The sequence below is a fragment of the Protopterus annectens genome, chromosome 2.part2 (genome assembly GCF_019279795.1).
Source record: "Protopterus annectens isolate FY-2018-M chromosome 2.part2, PAN1.0, whole genome shotgun sequence".
Classification (NCBI taxonomy): Eukaryota; Metazoa; Chordata; order Ceratodontiformes; family Protopteridae; genus Protopterus; species Protopterus annectens.
In genome coordinates this window covers 872,015,765-872,035,541 of record NC_056730.1, presented here as the reverse complement: position 1 = coordinate 872,035,541, position 19,777 = coordinate 872,015,765, and the positions used below count along the sequence as shown (strand labels likewise).

Here is a 19,777-nt window from a genome sequence, read left to right as displayed (position 1 = left end):
TTCAGAAGTTTCTTAAGGTTTTCTATAGCTGGCTACATTATCAGCACTAGAAAAAAGTCGGAAACAGTGTTTTTACAAAGGAGCAAGCCCCTCTTGCACCCCACATCACCTGCTAGTTATATCTACCTGCTCCGAGATCCCACTGCAGTGGGGTATAGGGCAAATTCCCTGATCCCCACTGTACTGCGCTCTTAGTACAAACAGTTTGACTCTTTAAAATGTCAATCATATGATCTTGACCATATGAAGTTTGACATTTTAAAAGCCAATCATGTGAACTAGAACCATATGTTTGTGTGCGTGTAGGTATTATATTTATGTATATATTGTATTTTTTCTTTCTTAGTGTCTTTTTCTCAGGGCTCTAGCCTCGCTTTCTGAGGCAAGAAAGCTCTGAAGCTGTTGTATGAGGAATTTACCTTAATCCATTTAATTTCAGCGAGTCTTGATTTGATAACATTTCATATTTATTCTAGGTGATGTAGTCATATAATGTGTGTCTCTTGTTTATGAAGTTCTTAGAGTTGAAGCAAGTTATACATGCCATGGATGTGCACAAACAACTTTGGTATTATACTGACTGGATGTTAAAGTTAAGACCACCTGACTTGCTGTTTCCTTCATGCAAGGGAACTGGGACACAACAGTATTCAAATGGATAGCAATTTTTTTGTGATGACACTATGGGAAGACAGTTTTGTGGACACTCCAGGTTACAGCCCCTCAAAACAATCAGCTGTCAGAACTCAAACCTTCTTTGAGTGCTTCTAAATATCTGTGAAGCTGCCAGTTGGCCTTCAATTCACAGAGCTTCAAAGCATTACAAGTTCAGCATTCATTCAAGAAACAGTTGTTTTGCCTGTTAATTTACCTAAGAGCATCCTGTAGTCTTCCACTCAAGTTCAGGGCATGAGAAGTTCTCTGCTTCATGATCTCCCATTGTTTTATGAATGACTTGCAGCAGTGATCCTTATGATGAGTTTAGCAGTGTTGGGTGAGGAATGTCAGCATAATTCTAGATCTGAAATAGTTAACTTCATTTGATCAACAACCTGTGGGTTTTGGATCTGACACGGATCCGAGCCGGCAGCATACCAAGCAAAAAGATCCGAGCTCCAAGCTCCTCCCCCCTACCCATACTACACTGCAACCTCCTTCCAATCCCCAGATCTCGTTTGCCGCGGCTTTGCCAGCATGAGATTGTTGAGCTCCAGGCAAGTTTGTCAGGATTTTTTGAAATTTTTTGGTCTGTGTGTGCCCCTTTGATATTTCAATTAATAACTATTAGTTTATCTCTCACTACAGGTTTCGTTCGTCGCTAGATATATGCATTTTGTAGTTAGAAAGTGGTTAACTTTCTGTCAGTGTAGGCCCCCCTTTCTGCCTGCAGAGTGTGTGTGTCCGTTTACTATGTCGGAAAGTCAGAAAGTGACTTTCTCTAAGTGCACAAAGTGTGGCCACAAGCTGTCACCAGCTGACGGTCACACTCCGTGTGTAGTTTGCTTGGTGGTGCCTCATTTGTCGTCCGGCTGCAAAATCTGTGCTGCCTTCAACCCCTGAGCCCTGCGGGATCGCAGGAACAAGTTAATTCTGGTGGGTCTTCTACCCGCAGAATCAACTTCTGCTTCCACAACTTCTTTGCCAGCCACGGCTGTGGCTGTCCAGCCTTCCGGCCCTCCTCCCCTGTCCGGGACTCACCATCCCACCTTGCCACAGGGAGAGAGAGAGAGGCCAAGAAAGAGAGAATGAAAGAGAAACATAGGGAGACAGAGAGACATTCAGAAAAGGAAAAAAGATAGAGAGAAGGGCTGCAAGTGGCAGGCCGAGTTGGATCCAACGGCCCCTCCCGCTAAGGTGATTTTATCTCCTGTTAAAGTTACTAAGCCATCCTCTCCTCGGCTCCGTCACCACATTTTTTACCGGAGCCGGCGGAGGAGGCTAGACCACCCCCGAGGTCATCTTCACATCTGCGGCATCCTCGAGATCGACTCGGAGCATCTCTGAAGCAGACATGGATCGGATGATGCGAAGGTTTCTACAAACTCAACTGCAGATGGGGAGTGTTGCTGGATCCCCCCCCCCACTGGTGCAGGGAGTTTGGCTCCGTTTTTAGCCCCGTTAGCTCCTTCTCCAATCCACCATCGGATTTCAGAGTCTATGGATCCGAGGAGCCCCAGAGTCAGGGAATCGCAGACAATGGTACATTTGGCCTCGACGCCGGCCATGCCCTCGAGTCTGTCGGATCCGAGCTCTCGGAGCCGTGAGTTGGGTGTTGGATCTGAGGGGATGAGTGTGTCATCAGCTCCGTTGTGGTCGGGGCATACTATCCCTTTGGGTCCGACCGTTCCACCTTCGGCTCCGATCCTTTCGTCGGATCCGAGGGTTGCGGCTACCTTCACCACCAGTTTCAGGGAAGCCGGTTCTCCTTCGGCGTTTGACATTGTGGAGAGGGTTTTCTCTGAAGGATCGAGACCCCTCACTCTTTCCTCGGGGTCTATCCCGGCCCCCTCACATTTGGGCTTGTTTTCCATCATCCAGTCCCTCCAGAGACAGCCTGCGTCTATTGCTCCCCAGCCAGTTCCCCTGGAGGAACACAAAACCGTTTGTGAGCCCTCCCCGGAGAGTCCACCCGAGGAGGTTCCTCACAAATGCCAGTGTAAAAGGAGGCACTTGGACTGCCCCGAGTTCCTCACTGAGGATACCAACTTGGAGGAAGGGGAAGGTTCCCCCAAATCACCCCCCGAAGATGTCACCTTCGGAGACATAATGAAAATCCTTTGCCTGAGGGTAGGGGTGTTCCGCCCAAAAACCTTCCTCTGACGAGTCGGTATTCCTGGAGGCATTCGACACAGGTCCATCTACCTCTTGTGTGACCCCCCAGCTGACCCTCTGGTGGACCTTATCACCACCAGAGCTTGGAAGGAGCCGGACACTGTGGAGCCAATACCCAAAAGGCCCGACAAAATATTGAGCCCCCCAGCAGATAGAGCTTCTTGGAGTAAAGGTTCCCCGGTTGATGCCATGGTGGTGGCAGCAGCCACAAACTTGCCCAGGAAAGTTCCTCGGTCCACCCCCAAGACAAGGAGTCCAGGGCGATGAACCGTCTTGGAAAGCGGACTTTTGCTACAGCTACCTTTACTATAAGAATGCTGAATTACTTGGCCCACGTAATTCGACTGCAGTGGGACCTTGTGAAAGAGTACGTCGAGTCTCCCCCGGAGTCCATGTCGGCCGAGGATAAACAGACCTTCTTGGCTCATATGGCCACTCTCAAGTCTGTGTCCAATACGTTCATGCGTTTACTCCCTCACGCCACCGAGGGAGCCGCTAGGGCTAGCGGGTCCAGCATCACCTTAAGGCATCACACCTGGCTACGTCTTTGCGATTTCTCAGAACCCATCAAGGCGTCCTTCGCTAACGCACCCTTTGACGGTTCGACCCTGTTCGGGAAGACTGTCGAGGTTACGTTTGTCCAGAGTGAGAAAGACGGGAAAACGCTGTCAGCCATCGGGATCCGCTTCTCTAACCCTCAAAGGTCCTTTTCCAGGAACCAGCGAGGGCAAAAGAAGCTGTGGTTCCAGAAAACTCAGCAGTCCCGGAACGCTCAGGACTCCTCCTCCTCCCCCAGAGGCAGAGGGGGGACAAGGTTGACACCGGCCCAGAAGCAGAAGGGGGCCGAAGAACTTCGGGTCATGGGAACCTTTTTCAGATCGACCCGCGCAACAACCCTGAGGATTTGCCCGACTGCTCCTCTCTGGATAGTTGGGGGAGTGTTTTTTGATGCACCTAGCCTAATGGGAGTCCATCACGACAGATCGCTGGATGCTTCAAATAATATCCAGAGGCTGTTCTATTCCCTTCACAAACAAGCCCCCTTACACAAGCCGCCTCCTGGATGTCCCATCCACTCAGAGGGAGGCCGCGGCTTTGGAAATACAAAAGCTGCTAGAAAAAAGAGCCATCCAGCAGGTGCCCCCAGACCAGTCCAGATCAGGCATCTATTCCAGGTTCTTTTTGGTGCCAGAAAGACGGGGGACCTAAGGCTGATTCTCAACCTATCAGCAATGAACCTGTTCGTTGCCAAGGAAAAGTTCCAGAATGTCACGCTTCAATCCATCCTGCCCTTCTTGCAGGAGGAAGACTGGTTGTGCTTGATAGACCTCAAGGATGCGTACTACCATATCCTGATGGCCAGGCGATCCAGGAGGTTCCTCCGCTTTCGGCTAGGGGCCAGTCATTATCAATTCAGGGTCCTACCCTTCGGTCTCACCACAGCCCCCAGGGTGTTCACCAAGGTCATGGCAGTTGTAGCGGCCCACCTGAGACTTCAGGGCATTCAGGTCTTCCCGTACCTGGACGACTGGCTCCTCACCGCCCCCAGCAGGCATCTACTCTTACTAGCCAGAGATGTCTTTTTCTGGATATCACCTCGGCTGGGGAGCACTATAAATCTCAGGATGTCTTCCCTTCAACCTGTTCAAGTGTTAGTGGGGGGGGGCACTGTTCGGGCAGGACTGTTCAGGGCACGTGGACTCAGTGAGACCGTTCTACATGTAAATGTTCTAGAGATGAGAGCAGTCCTTTTAGCCTTGTAGGCCTTTCATGCTTATCTTCCTCTGGGAACTATTGCGATCCAGTCAGACAGTATGTCAGTGGTCTGGTATATCAACAAGCAGGGGGGAACCAAGTCTTATCCTATTTGTCGAGAAGCCATGAGAGTTTGGGAATGGGCGATCTCCACCAACCGCTTTCTGATAGCAATGCACATTCCAGGTCAGTCCAACATCTTGGTAGACAAATTGAGCGGAACTATCCTTCTCCCTATGAGTGGTCTCTGAACCCTTGTGTAGCGGAACAGATATTCCTCAAGTGTGGTTAGCCTTGCTGCGATCTTTTCACATCGCCATCCAACTTGAAGTGCAGCGAGTTTTTCACTCTAATCCCCCCCGATGGGAGAAGCCCCCAGAGATGCTCTTGTTCATGCTTGGCCACCTGGTCTTCTTTATGCATATCACCCACTCCCGCTCATGACAAAATTCTTACAGAAAGCTCGCCGGTTGGGCAACAGAATATGATCCTTATTGCCCCATTCTGGCCTCGTTGAGTCTGGTTCCCCTGCCTACTGTCTCATCTCATAGCTCCATCTTGGATCCCATTCCTGATCTGATTCATCATCCGTTGAGAATGCTTCCTCTGAAACTGGACAGCCTGAAGCTCACAGCTTGGCTGCTCCAATTCCACTAGTTGCTAGGACTCCTATCTTTTACCCTGTTAAATCTATCTTGGTTGCGGCACATAAGTCCTCTACCAGGAAAATTTACTGTAGCAAATGGAGACGTTTCTCCATTTGGGCTTCACAGAGAAATCTGGATCCTTTTACCGCTCCGATCCCAGTGGTATGAAACTTTTTGTACAACTCACAAAAAGAGCCAACAAAAAGGTGTAAATTCCCTGTTTTAATCAGATAAAACCAAATTCTGTTGCATGACCAAGGTAGAGGGAAATGTAAACCCTACTACCTGCCCCAAACCGGTTTCGGCCGTAATAGCCTTCTTCAGTGAGAAAAAAACATGAACAACATAACATACATACATTTATATATACACCATGTGACTGTTCATTGGTCCATCATAAATTATCATTAAGTCCAGTTGGAAACAAAGCTCCTAGCTTAATAATCCATTTACGTTCTTTAAAATCAAGTATATTGTGCCATCCTGATTTGTCCCTGCATTTTCCAACAGTACAATCAATAATAAAATGAAAAAATGCAGTATTGTGTTTACACACGTTTATACAAAGCATTTGTAGAAGTTTGTTTTTAATATCACTAAGGTGCTCCCCAATTCTGAGACGAAAAGTTCTAGATGGTTGTCCCACATAAAATGAGGAGCTTGAAGATGTAGCTAAGTAGATTACCCACTCTGTACTGCAATTAGCCCAGAAATTAATGTCATAAACCACAGATGTATACAGACTACTGAATTCCTTTGTTTTAATAACCTTAGAGCAATGAGTACAATGTCCACAAGGCATACAGCCTATTAGTGGGTCACCTGTAAGTGTATGTTGAGTGGAGACTAATGGACCAGGTCCCACCTTCTTATAATGACTAAAGAGGGTCCTAATGTACGTCCTCTCCCAAAGGAAAAGGAACATCTATTACCCAGAAATGGGTGTAATCTGTCCTCGGCCAAAAGTATGTTCCAGTGTCTGTTAATGATGTTCATGAACCCCTGTGTGTTACGTCCATATGTGGTCACTAAACGGACCAGTTGACTAGAAAGGCCCTTAGGTTTCTCCTTATATTGGAGAAGTGTGGTTCTGTCTTGGGTAGAAGCCCAATGACAAGCAGTACTAACTAACCCAGGTTTGTAGCCTCTCTCATGATATCGTATTAAATCATCCCTGGTATCCTCATAGGAGTCCTGGCTGGAGCAGAATGGACCAAGATTCAACAGTCTGCCTCTATGGGGTTTGTGGATGCCCTAGCGAGCTTTTATGAATGGGCTGTTAAACAAGGGATCAATGAAGTTGAAGCATTATGTTTGGAAGCCAACAAATTTAAATCAACAGGGTCTTTTACCTCTTGTGTTAGTCAACGAACTGCTGAGTTACTCAAACTTGAACATAGTCTAAAGGAAAAGAAACTCAAGAAGTTTCAAAAAGATGTAGGAGATTACGAGAGTGGTAAACCTTTTGAAACACCCAGAAATGTTACTTTTAGGTTTCCAGACAGAAAATCCTCTGCTCCTAAGAGAAAAAGACCCAAATCTATTTTAAAAAGGCATTCTGAGTCATTCAGTTATACATCAGGGGATGAGATGTCTTCTAACACTGAAGGGGAGGGAAACCATACAGATGCCTCACATGATCCCAAGAGACGGAGTTTGTGACACCCTTTGGGGTCAGGCCTAGGCGACGAGGGGGGAGGAAGCACAAAAGTACCAGATCAGTAGACAGTTTGGAGGGTCTGTTGAAACTAATGACCGAACATTAGTTAATTTTATGAATGTTCATAATATTTCATCTGTACACCTCTCTGAATTGGAAATTAAAGTTTTGAACAGAGGTCTTAATTTTGTCCCTGGCTTTTTTGTTCCAGAATATACCCTAGCACAGGATGTGATCAATTTCAGTCGTTTGTTGAATCTCAAATTGTTTTTTGAAAATTAACCTAATCAGGATGTTCCTGACTTTAAATTTAAGAGATCAACTTTTAAACCACTTATGTCACATACAGTATCCATGTTCCAGGCTAACCTTCTTAAAGATTTGCATTGTAACCTTAGGGAATTTCAGTATTCTTACAACAACCTTTCTAAGGATGAAGAACAATGTACTGAGAGTTTGAGGAACAATAAGGAGACTGTCATTATACCAGCAGATAAGGGTGGGGCGATAGTGGTTCAGGATTGGGTTGATTATAAGGCTGAAGCTTTGAGGCAACTTGGTGATAGTAGATATTATGTGGCCATGCCCCTGGATCCAACTCATCACTTCAAGACCAAAATTGATTCTTTTTTGAGCAAGACCAGGGAAGAGGGCATTATCACCGACTCAGATAGGCATCAACTTACAGTTTTATCCCTGAGTAAGCAATATTTCTATCTATTACCCAAAATACACAAGGACACTAGATGTCCTCCTGGTAGACCTGTAGTATCAGGGCGGGGATCCATTACTGATCCACTTTCTGAATATTTAACACACTACTTAAAACCACTACTATCTATGGTACGGTCCCGATTTCAGGATACTACACAATTTCTTGACATTATATCAGACATGCAATTGGAGCCACATTGGTTAATGTGCACCTTGGATGTTACCTCTCTCTATACGAATATCCCTCATTGGGTGGGTTTACTGGCCTTTGAATTTTGGCTGGGGAGATCAGGACTATACCAACCAGGTTTTAACACATTTTTCGTGTGTCTGGCTGAGCATATCCTTACTAGTAATTTATTTTATTTTCAGGACCAATGCTTTTGTCAGGTCAAAGGTACAGCAATGGGTGCATCTTTTGCACCCATGTATGCAGACCTGTTTATGGCCTATATTGAGGAGGAACTTATCTATGACTCTATCCATAATTTATATATTGAGGAAATAGATATTTGGTGGCGATATCTTGATGATTGTTGGGTGGTTTGGAGGTCGGATGGCACTTATCTGCATGAATTCATTGGTTATCTTAATGATAACAAATGGGGAATTGAATTCAAAGTGAACTTCCATAGGTCGAAGATTGTTTTTCTTGATGTTGAAGTCAATAGGAATCTCGATGATACCTTAGCTACACAGCTCTATAGGAAATTTCCCGAATACAATTAATTTTTGCATGCCACCAACTTCCACCCCCAACATATCATCTGGAATATCCCTAAATCTCAGTTTTTCCGGGTCAAAAGGATCTGCTCCAGCCAGGACTCCTATGAGGATACCAGGGATGATTTAATACAACGATTTCATGAGAGAGGCTACAAACCTGGGTTAGTTAGTACTGCTTGTCATTGGGCTTCTACCCAAGACAGAACCAAACTTCTCAAATATAAGGAGAAACCTAAGGGCCTTTCTAGTCAACTGGTCCGTTTAGTGACCACATATGGATGTAACACACAGGGGTTCATGAACATCATTAACAGACATTGGAACATACTTTTGACCGAGGACAGATTGCACCCATTTCTGGGTAATAGATGTTCCTTTTCCTTTAGGAGAGGACGTACATTACGCTCCCTCTTTAGTCATTATAAGAAGGGGGGACCTGGTCCATTGGTCTCCACTCAAGGTACACTTACAGGTGACCCACTAATAGGCTGTATGCCTTGTGGACATTGTACTCATTGCTCTAAGGTTATTAAAACAAAGGAAATCAGTAGCCAGAATACATCTGTGGTTTTTTACATTAATTTCTGGGCTAATTGCAGTACAGAGTGGGTAATCTACTTAGCTACATGTTCACACTCCTTATTTTATGTGGGACAAACATCTAGACCTTTTCATCTCAGAATTGGGGAGCATCTTAGTGATATTAAAAACAAACTTTCTACAAATGCTTTGTATAAACGTGTGTAAACACAATACTGCATTTTTTCATTTTATTGTTATTGATTGTATTGTTGGGAAATGCAGGTACAAATCAGGATGGCACAATATACTTGATTTTAAAGAACATAAATGGATTATTAAGCTAGGAGCTTTGTTTCCACCTGGACGTAATGATAGTTTATTATGGACCTATGAACAGTCACATGGTGTATATATAAATGCACGTATGTTATGTTGTTCATGTTTTTCTCTCACTGAAGAAGGCTATTATGGCCAAAACTAGATTGGGGCAGGTAGCAGGGTTTATATTTCCCTCTACCTTGGTCATACAACATCACTTGGTTTTATCTGATTAAAACAAGGAATTTACACCTTTTTGCTGGCTCTTTTTGTGATTTGTACTTGAAACGTTCTGAGCCGTGCAGTAGCCGTACGTGCAACACGCAGTCATTTGATTAGACTTTTTGTATCATATCTTCCAGCAGTGAAGGTCCAGCTGGCGGCTATTTCTCATTTCCATGTAGGGGACAATTTAGGCTCTCTCGCTGCTGCCAGAATTTGTAAGACTTTTTTGAAAGGCACTTTTCTTCTGAGACCTCCTATTAAGAATCCGTCCCCGCCGTGGGATCTGACTGTGGTTCTTCAGGCCTTAGTTGCACCTCCCTTCGAGCCCTCGGCATCAGTTGACTTAAAATTCTTGTCATGGAAGATGGCTTTTCTGATAGCTATCACCTCAGCCAGGAGAGTGTCGGAGCTTCAGGCTCTTTGTATGAAACCCCCATATCTTGTGTTCATAAGGACAGGGTGTCTCTCAGGACTAATCCGTCTTTTTTCCATAAAGTTGCTTCTGAGACAAACATTAATCAATCTTTTTATTTGCTTGTTTTTTTTCCCTAATTTTCATGACAAAGGGGAATACAAACTTCATTGCTGGATGTTCACAGGCAGTCACGTTTTTATTTGCACAAGACGGCGGTCTTTCATAAATCTGATCAACTTTTTGTTTCCTTTGCTAGGCCTTTTTTAGGGAAACCAGTTTCAAAGTTGACTCTCACTAAGTGGATTTCCCTTTGAATCCTACAAGAATATAGAGAGCTTGATTTACCAGAACCAGTAGGAGTTCATGCTCATTCTACACATTCTGTGGAAGCTTCTGCCGCATGCTGGTCTAATGTTTCCCTGGATGACATTTGCTCAGCAGCTACCTGGGCATCCTCTCCCACCTTTATTACTCATTATAAACTGGATTTGGTGTCTAGAGGAAGGGCTTCCTTTGGCTCTGCAGTGCTCCGGAATATCCTTCCTTAAAGGCCTCCCAAGATTTTGGGTAGCTGGGGACTCTGTCCCACAGGTTGCAGATCAAATGAAGTTAACTACTTCAGATAAAGAAGTTATGTACTCACCATAACGTTCCATCTGAGTAGGTAAACTTAATTTGTCAGCAACCATCCCTCCCTCCTTCCCCCTTACCTTGGCATTTATTTTTGCTGAGCTCGATGTTCAGAGTTCACGAGCTTGAGGTTTGTCCTTGGTTCAGGGATCTCAGGTTTTTAGTTTGTTGGTATCACATGTGGAGTGGCAAACTCGATTTGAGGATTGGGAAGGAAGTTGTAGTGTAGTATGGGTAGGGTGGAGGAGCTTGGAGCTTGGATCTTTTCGCTTGGTATGCTGCTGGCTCGGATCCGTGTTGGATCCGAAACCCACAGGTTGCTGACAAATGAAGTTTACCTACTCAGATGGAGTGGTATGGTGAGTACATAACTTCTTTTTGTTAGTTATAAAATCATTTTTGTACTATGAGCTGCTACCCAGCTACCTGTTTTTAATCCTAGACATGATTGTTTTTGATTAGGTAGTACCTGCTTTCATAGCACCAGGAATTTAGTAGTTATCTTGTACCTACCTTCATATCACTGGGAATTGAGTAGTAGCTTGTACAGTTTCATCCTCTGTTGTCTTTTTTTTTTTTTAAACTTCAGTGGAAGATGCTTTTATATGCTTTAAGGTTTACATCATAGGTTATGGGATATGCTCAGTCTCTTTTTGTGCTATAGTGTAAGTATCTCCTCCTTATAGGTGGGCTTGGTTGATGCAGGTAGACTGGTTAATGAGCCTCCAAATTTAAAAAAAAAGAAAGCGAGGATGCATGGATTATGCTGACATTCTCAGTGTAGGAGGTAACCTCGTCTTGACTATGGTATGTACAGATGCTGTTGAAGTCTGGTTAGAAGACTAGCATCCACCTGTGGTTAAATCTGTCTTTTATGAATGCTGTACCGCAGTGAGCCCTTTGCACATCTGTGGTTAAGGTAAGTGCCTTCAAACAAATGTGCTGTCTCAATAGATCCTGCTATTGTCCTTCTCAAAAGGAACTGTATATTTGGGGGTACCTCAGCATACTTTTTCTCCTGTTTGAGACTTGAATTACATGACATAAAAACTGGTATAGCCACCCTTTGAACCACCTATATCTGTGTATTCAAAGTTTTCTTCATGGGAAATTTTGTTTTAGTGGCAGACATGTCTGCCAAAATTTCTTTGACTATTAAGCATAGGGGATGCAGGCTTTGAGCAGCTGACGAGTTGCATCATATTGTTCTGACTCTCATTAATTTCTGCTAACAAACTGTTACTTTAAGCAGATCAGTTAATCAGACACACTTCACAGGTCTCCTGAAAAGGTAGCAGTGACTATTAGACTTACTTGCTTAAAAATTAAAAATAAATCCTGAGCTGCTGGCTATGGTATGTAGAAACCATTGTATTTGTTGTTCTACAGTGCCAGTATGTTTGTGAGAGCAGTGTATATTTCATGAGTTGCCTTGGCGGTCTCATAACCAATATGTTAGTCAGACTTCTTTTCACAGCAGCATGATAAGTGTTAAAGTCCGGTGAACACACTGGATGTGCATAGGCATCAAAGGTATGACATCAGGGGAAGGAATGAGATCAAAAAAACTGTGCATGTGTTAGTTTCCTTTAGGAAAGAAAGACTTGACTTTTCTGTAACCAGACAGACAGACCTAATCAAAGTATCCTGCCCATTGCATTACTGTTTGCTAAAATGAGTATGACAGAACAGTTAGATATGTAGAGACCACAAGTTACTGGCAGTTTTTCTGCCTGAATTAGGGATGTTTCATCCTACTATATATGCAAAACTGTGATCTGGTCAAACATCCAGTCATTTTTGAATCCCTACAAGTTAAGTATTCTGTCCTGGCTGTCAGCCACTTTGGATTTCTCTTACAACTGCTTGGAATTGTGCTCTGGTTTATAAAGAATGAAGTATAGTTTTATGAGGTACTGGCCTTAACAGTATATTTCCTAAGTCTTGAAACAACAACAAATACCCTCCCTTTATTCAGATTTGATGCGTTTGTTTTTCTGATTATCTTTTGGATGTTATTATTTAACACAGGTTGTGTTTAATTTATTAGTTACCACACTGTACTGTTTTACTACTATGAGCTGCACGTTTATTGCTAGAACTGAAGACGTCACTATGTAATGCTGCTTTTATGTTGGCTGAGTGCCACTTGCCACTAATGGAACAGCAGCATGAGACCAGCATTATGGCCATGCAAAGGAAACTTCGGCTTCTTGATTATCACACTGTAGGGTGACCGACTTTGGTGAGCAGAAGCCTATATGCTGTGTGCTTTTGGAAGAGTCTGTATCTCATACATGCACTTTTATAGAGAATGCCATAAAAAACGTGTTGTCTGAGAGTGTCAGGTTCAGAAGCCAGTAGGTTTCCTCTCTCCTTCATTGTCAGTAAAGAAATTAGCTAACACCTTGTATGTTGTGTCATTTCTAAGGCTGTCTGTAGTAGTTTTGGCTTCCTGGATAAACTGTGTTATGTTTTGTCTTTCTTATGTCGTTGTTTTACTTATACTTTGCAAGTCTTTCTGGCTTAGGGGAAAGAAATGGAGAAAAATGGCAAATGTATTTTTGTAGAGATGCAAACACACTCTTGCATCACTAAGCATAGTTTCCCCCAGTGCACATCTACTGCCAAATATTTGCAAATGATAGTTCTGCCATTGTTAATCGAATAAGTCACTTTTTAAAGATTTGTTTTTATAATGTATGCTTTGCAAAGCTGTAGTTCCTGGACATAAATATCCTTTATTTTTTATGACTTTGTATTTAATAAAAGGTTTATGATATTGCACAATCTGAGGTTGATTTATGTATTTATTTGTCATTTTATTTTTGCTAGGATGCACAGTCCAGCTGTATGGCTCTTCTTTATCCAGATTTGGTTTCAAAGATTCAGATGTAAACATTGATGTATCACATAGCGTAAGTACTAAAATGTATTTATTTAGGTTGTTATAACCATTTGAAAGGTGTCTTAATTCCTTGTTTCGCCTAAGATAGTGAGATGACATAGAAGAAAAAAGAACCAATAATTGCATGTGAGTAGGTAGGTGTATGTGCATGTCAATGGACAGAGAAATTACACGAACAAGACAATTTTTTTGAGAGAGTCGGAAGAAGTGCTGTGAAAAGAGGATCTGTTTATTTACCAAGGTAAATATTGTAGGAAAAGGATCCCATTTTTCTGGTGACCAAGTTTCACTGCACAGTTAAGTAATTTACTGAAGGTCACAGGATGGACAAGTGGAAGTTGAGGGAATCAAACACAGAATTACACGATGGAGTTCATTAGCAGCTCCATAACCTTAATCCTCTGCACTAAACTGCCGTTGAAATCATTTGTACTTAAATTTAAAATAACAAGTAAGGAAGGAGTTGATAACATATAGTACATTGCTTAAAACAGAGTAATAATATGTTATGCAGACTGAAAATTGCATATTCTTTGTGCGATGCATTATTATGAAATATAAAATCAGTAAAGTATGTAAATTAGCATTGATTTGGAAAGGCATCTTTTTAATCTGGAAAAGATGAAAAAACTGTAGATGTGGGCTTATGTTCAATTTTGACTGCCTGTGAAAATTTACAGTTCAAGAATACGTAGTAATGTTTGGAAAGAGTTTGTTTTTAGGTAGGCATGTTACCCAAGCTACCATGCTTCAGAGTCATCAAAGGAGAAAAGAATGAGCAAAGAGTCGTAACAAATAACTTGCTCGGTAACAAATATACACCTTCGTTAATAGTATCTTAAGCTGTTTCTGTTACACCTATTCTACTTTTATACCGTCATTGTACCTATTTGTGATACTGTAATCATTAGTATTTCCATAATTGAACATTTTTTCCATTTCCAGACTACCTTTACTATTTCACTCCTTTAGTTTAGTTTCACTTTTACTGGGTTTCATTGAGATCAGATGTAGACAGAAAAAAATTGTAAAAATCAGTGCAGATTTCTGGTATCCCTCAAAAAAAATTTCTTGGTAATGTTATTAAAATAATGCTATATGTTTACCTTGATGTTCATATTCTTTAGCTATGTGATATATTACTTTCATGCAATATTTTTTACTGTTTAGTGTAATATTCACTGTATATCCAAAGCTTTTTTGAGAATTCTTACTTTGCAGTCCCTGTTTCACTGTAAATCTTTGTTTTGGCCACTTCCCAGGTTGGGGCTTGATAGTTTCATACCAGGCCACCTTCCTGGATAATAGATTCAGAATAAAATTGATGCCTAAATGTGATGTAATTAGCAGGGCAAGGAAGAAAAGAGATGCCAAAAATGCATGATCATACACTTTGAGAAGTCAGCTACCCCAGGGAACTACCACATTGACAGTAACCCCCTAAGAGTTGGCCAAGTTGTTGAGATTTGGGAACGTATGTGGACAGTGACCTAGCTTTTGACCAGCATGTCTCCATTGTCAAAGTCGTTTTTATATTGCATAGCTTATAAACAAATGGATTGTGTCTAGATCTAGGGATGTCATTGTCCCCCTTTACTCAGTCCTCCTTTGACTAGTCATTGGGTATAATGCCCACTTTGGCATATACCTGTCCATTCACATTCAACAGCTGGAACACCCACGGAGGTATTTACTAAAAGAATGCAAGCCCTAAACAGTATGTCGTATATGGACTGATTCAGAGCCATGTCACTATACTCCGTATCCTACATAAGAAGTGACCTTTGTCTGACATACAAGGCATCCTCTGACCCAGTACTGTTAGACTTACCTCACATCATCAAGTCAGATGACATTAGAAATGCTTTGTCGAGGGATCTAAACCTGCTGTGCAACATCAGCAGAATGGTTTGGGGGGACAAGTATACTTCACAGAGGATACTGCTGCTGCTCCGGAACAGACTTCCCATCCACATAAAACAAAGCTCTTCTCTCTCCATATTAAAATGCAACTTGGTTCCATGAATGATCATTAGAAAATTTACTCCAGGACTGCCCCCTGTACTACTAATGGACAGAGGCAGCTCCTAAATGCTTATCCCGTGTCTAAGCCCTCTCAGATTATCTGTGGTATGATCCCAGTTTTTCTTAGTAGGTAATATGTAATTATTGAACATGGGATGGGTAATGCCAATCTTACACTAAGTGGGGTAATTTAGTTTTAGCACCAAAAGAGAAATTGGGCTTCCTAACCTTTAGTTGAATTCTTTCTCAGCAAAAATTAATTATACTGAAACACTTGAATGTTCACTACAGAAGTCATTAAAAACAGCGATTGTAGGAATATCGAGAATGAAAAACTAAAGGTCACAATGTGGTAAGTTAAGACAGACTGCAGCACAGATTGCTGGCAACTCCCATTAGTGTAGTGCTTACAGCTGCAGACTTCCAAGCATGGTGTTTGGGGGTTGCGCCCAGGCTAAAGTGTGTGTGTGTTTGTCTGTGTATTTTTTGTCTGGTAAAATGTGGACTCATTTGATAAATATGATCACCTGAAACCTAATGCCTGAGGAGTTCAATTAAGTCTTTAATTTGTTTACATGATTAATGTTATTTATTTATTTACTTGCTTAATGTTCCGTGTTCCTGCAGTATTTAATTCCTTACCTGTGGCTCTTTGTTCCTGCAGTACTTACTTAACCTACTGCTTGATGTTCCTAAAGTGGCTGTCTTTAATGATTGCTGTAGAGAACATTTGATTTGTTTCTATAAAATAAATTGATATTTGCTGAGAAAGGAGTCAACACAAAGTTAGGTAGCTGAGAAAATGGCTAGGCTTAAAATGGTCCACAAGGGCAGCTAGCCTAATACTTCGCTATGCACCTGTAAATGAGAATAATGTTAGGCAGCGCTAGTTGTTTTATTTTATTTTATATTTGTTTACCAAGGTGGTACACTGATTACAACTGACCAGTTTCAGGTACTACCTGGATGAAGTAATTCACAGAGAAGAAGAAGAAAAGAAAAGAATAGAGAGGGGAAGTAGGCAGTAACACATCAAAAACAGAACAGAATAGAAATTAATGATATATAACATAAACTGTACAGAAGCAATTAGTAGATGAAGCAACAGTTAGAGAGCTTCAGATTTTACGATTCACATGATTATATTTCAGGTTTACAAGATGATGGAAATGCTGTGGGGTAATGAGAGTGAGGACAGGGTATGGTGGTTGACTTGGGAGATATTAGTAATTGAGAGACAGTAAGGTTAGAGGTTGAGGGGCCCATATGTGATTTGGCCTGCTGTGTGACTAGTACTGTTTGATTTGGTGTGGAGGAATTTTTTTTAGTTCAGTTCTGAAAGTGGGGAAGGGGGTTGGGGAGCGATTTTCTTATTTTAGGAGCAAGAATGGAGAAAGGGTGGTTGTTGCAGTGTAGCGTATTTGGGAGAAATGTATTGAGTTTTGTAGTGTGTATGTTTAGTATAATGTGTGCAGCTAGTGGTGGGATTGAGTTAAGCTGGAGAAGTTTGAAGATGAGAAAGCCTAGAAGCAACTCTATTCTGTGCTGTACAGAGAGCCATTTGTTTTTTTCTTTAGGTTGAGGCAATGGTGTTCATTTGAGGGTGAGGGTGAGTTAGTGAGGAAATGTCAGATTCTGTTTTCAATAGTCTGTATTGTGAAGGAGTTTTTCTTAGTGGCTGTGACTATTATGGCTAGTCTGTAGTCATGTTGGGTCAGGATTGCCATCTAAAATAATTTGTTAAACATAACTACATGCACACAAGAGATACCACAATTTAATAATGCAGAGCTGTTGGTATTGCACCATATGTATCCTACCAGGTAGTGACATTCTTGTACTGAATATCCCAACACATCCAACATGAAACAATAATACTAGAAGACCTAAATTTAGACTGGCAGCTTATCAATAGCAACAACCCCATCTGATTCCATAAACCTATACTTCTTTACACATTTAATCACATCACTCACTAGAGTGCACAAAAGCAGTCTTAGGCAATGCACATTACACTGGTTTCTCATTAAATGGGTGTAGCAAAATTAGGACAGCAGGCAGCCTCCCAGACAGACTGTGACCATCTACTTTCTTATGCAGTCAAAAGTTACAATATTTCAGATAAGTATAAACTTTACATCTAAGTTCATAACTCAGCAAACTTTGACAGACACTTATCAAGACGTCAACAGAATATAACTGGAAAATGCTAAAATATATGCCGTTAGACTTTGCTGTCTCACACTTCACCAACATATTCCTAAAAGTTCTAAATCTTGCCCCAGTACATACCAGAAGGGTGAAATCCAACCCTGCTGTCCGTGGCTAACAATGGAAACTAATAAGTTATAGCTAAAATGCGACAAAGCCTGGAAAGAGTGGCATACAGATGGAACAGAAAATGCATTTCAACTTTTCAGACACCTAAGGAACAGGGCAAAGTACCAAATAAAATATGACAAACCTTTTAAAACATCATTCAAGATGAACATCAGAATAATCCAAAACTCTTCTGGTCATCCGTAACAAATGATGTTATGTTGTCCTATCTCACCTTTAATCTTGCTGGTTGGGTTCAGAACTGAGAATCGGTTCCAACTCGGCCTTATTCGAAGCCTCAAGAGCTTCCACTGGCTTGTGGCTATACCCTATCCTATGATGCTCTGGGACTATTCCCCAGATCTCGTTTGCCGCTAAACAGATTGAGTGACTTCCATGCAGGCTTCTGGCTAAGTGGAAATAACTTCACTTATTTTTGTTCTTCTTCTTGCTATAATTAGTTATATTTAGTATTTGTTGTTTAACTTGGTTACATTTTTAGTGGTATTTGCTTAGTCCGCTACTGTTTGCTGGTTTTTGTTTTTTGCCATTGTCCTTTCGCTAGTCCTGTTGTTGTTGAACCCTCCCTATCCCGGCTTACAGTCTTGTTTAAGTTAGCTTGTTGAATCCCTCCTTTCAGGGTAGCTCGTTTAAGTTAGAGGGCTCCCTGTGGCCCTTTTAACTTAGAGGGCCCCCTCTTTTTTCCCCTTTGCCTTGTTAGTAGTTCATTTTCAGTTAGAGAACTTCTCCATTCCCTTGCTTGGTTAGTCTATTTAAAAAAAAAAGAAAGTCTTGTTGAGTTTTTGTTTTTCTGGTTCTAAGTATACGTATATAGAAATATATAAATATGTCTGGTTCTTAGTATTATTTGTGTGTGTTGGATTTTACAAAATGTCAAAGGATCCTAAAGAGTCGAAACCTTCGGATTTCAAGAAGTGCGATAAGTGCAGTCAGAAGATGTCTTTGACAGACTGGCATGCCAGTTGCATATACTATTTAGGTGCCTTCCACTTACAAGAATCCTCCTCTTTTTGTCATGTTTTTAGCTCCAAAGTTTTGATGGAGTGTAAGAACAAGCTAATTGTGAGAGGCTTGCTAAAAAACCCTATACAGAGGCTTTAGAAGGGACTCAGAGCACTAAATGTGCAGACAAACCCCCTTTTTCTAGATCTGAGAAGTTGGGGAAAAAGGACTTCGTTTTTGGCTTCATCTTCGGAGCCACCTAAAAAATGGCTAAAGAATCTGCCACGGAACCAAGGGCTTTTGGTTCCGAAAAGTCTCCCTCTTTGGCTGAAATTGTGATTTCAGATCGGACACAGTTCCAGTTTCAGAGCCGGACCCCCCAAATTGGAGCCAGTATCTCCTATTTTGAAGACTCCACTCCTGCAAATAGCGAGATCTCCAACTTTGTCCTCCCGATTCTCCAGAAGCTTATCGATAACGATGTGGAGCGGGTGGTGATGAGACTCCTATGAATGCTGCTGCTAGCAAAAATTCTGTCGACTCCGATCCAGAGTGAACAGGAGCCGACAAAGACCACTACCCCTTCTTCGGTTCCTCCTACGACCCAGCCTGGGGTTTTGGAGCCCGGGCGCTTGGACCAGATTGCAATGGAACCGTCAGGACCGAGAGCTGCTACAGGCTCGCCGATTCAGACAACTGCTCCAACTTTCTCAGTTCCATTGGAATTTGGGGAGTCTAGGAGCCGACTTTCTCCTGTCGGGTCTAGGGAAGGAAGTCTGATTGCACAGCTATCTGACCTGATTCTACCCCTCGGGGCCTCAGCGTGGTTGAGCTCGGCTCCTACATCAGCTTAGGAGCCAACCACTCTGCTTCGGGGTCTGTCTTCTGGTACTTTGGAGCCAGGAATCTCCTTGGAGCGGAATGAGGGGGCTTTTGAGCTGATGGAGAGTGCGCTGTCACCTCAGACCACTCCGCTGTCTAATCCAAGTATTCTTCTCCTAAAGGCACCAGTGTTGGTCTCAGCTCCATCACTGCCCCCAAGCATAGAGACCCTAAGCCCCAGGAGACCCCAGTAGGCGAATAGTCTCTTCTGAAACCTGTGAAGAGGTCCCACGGAA

General features: G+C 42.3%; 1 protein-coding gene across 2 annotated transcripts in view; it reads left to right on the top strand.

Annotated features, from left to right (window-relative positions):
* TUT7 (terminal uridylyl transferase 7) overlaps positions 1–19,777 on the top strand; it is a 3,176,298-nt gene that overhangs the window by 901,541 nt on the left and 2,254,980 nt on the right. For both annotated transcript variants that reach the window (XM_044064191.1, XM_044064190.1), the window contains exon 6: positions 13,280–13,362. In XM_044064191.1, the coding sequence (XP_043920126.1) occupies positions 13,280–13,362 (83 nt within the window). The remainder of the gene's footprint in view (positions 1–13,279; positions 13,363–19,777) is intronic.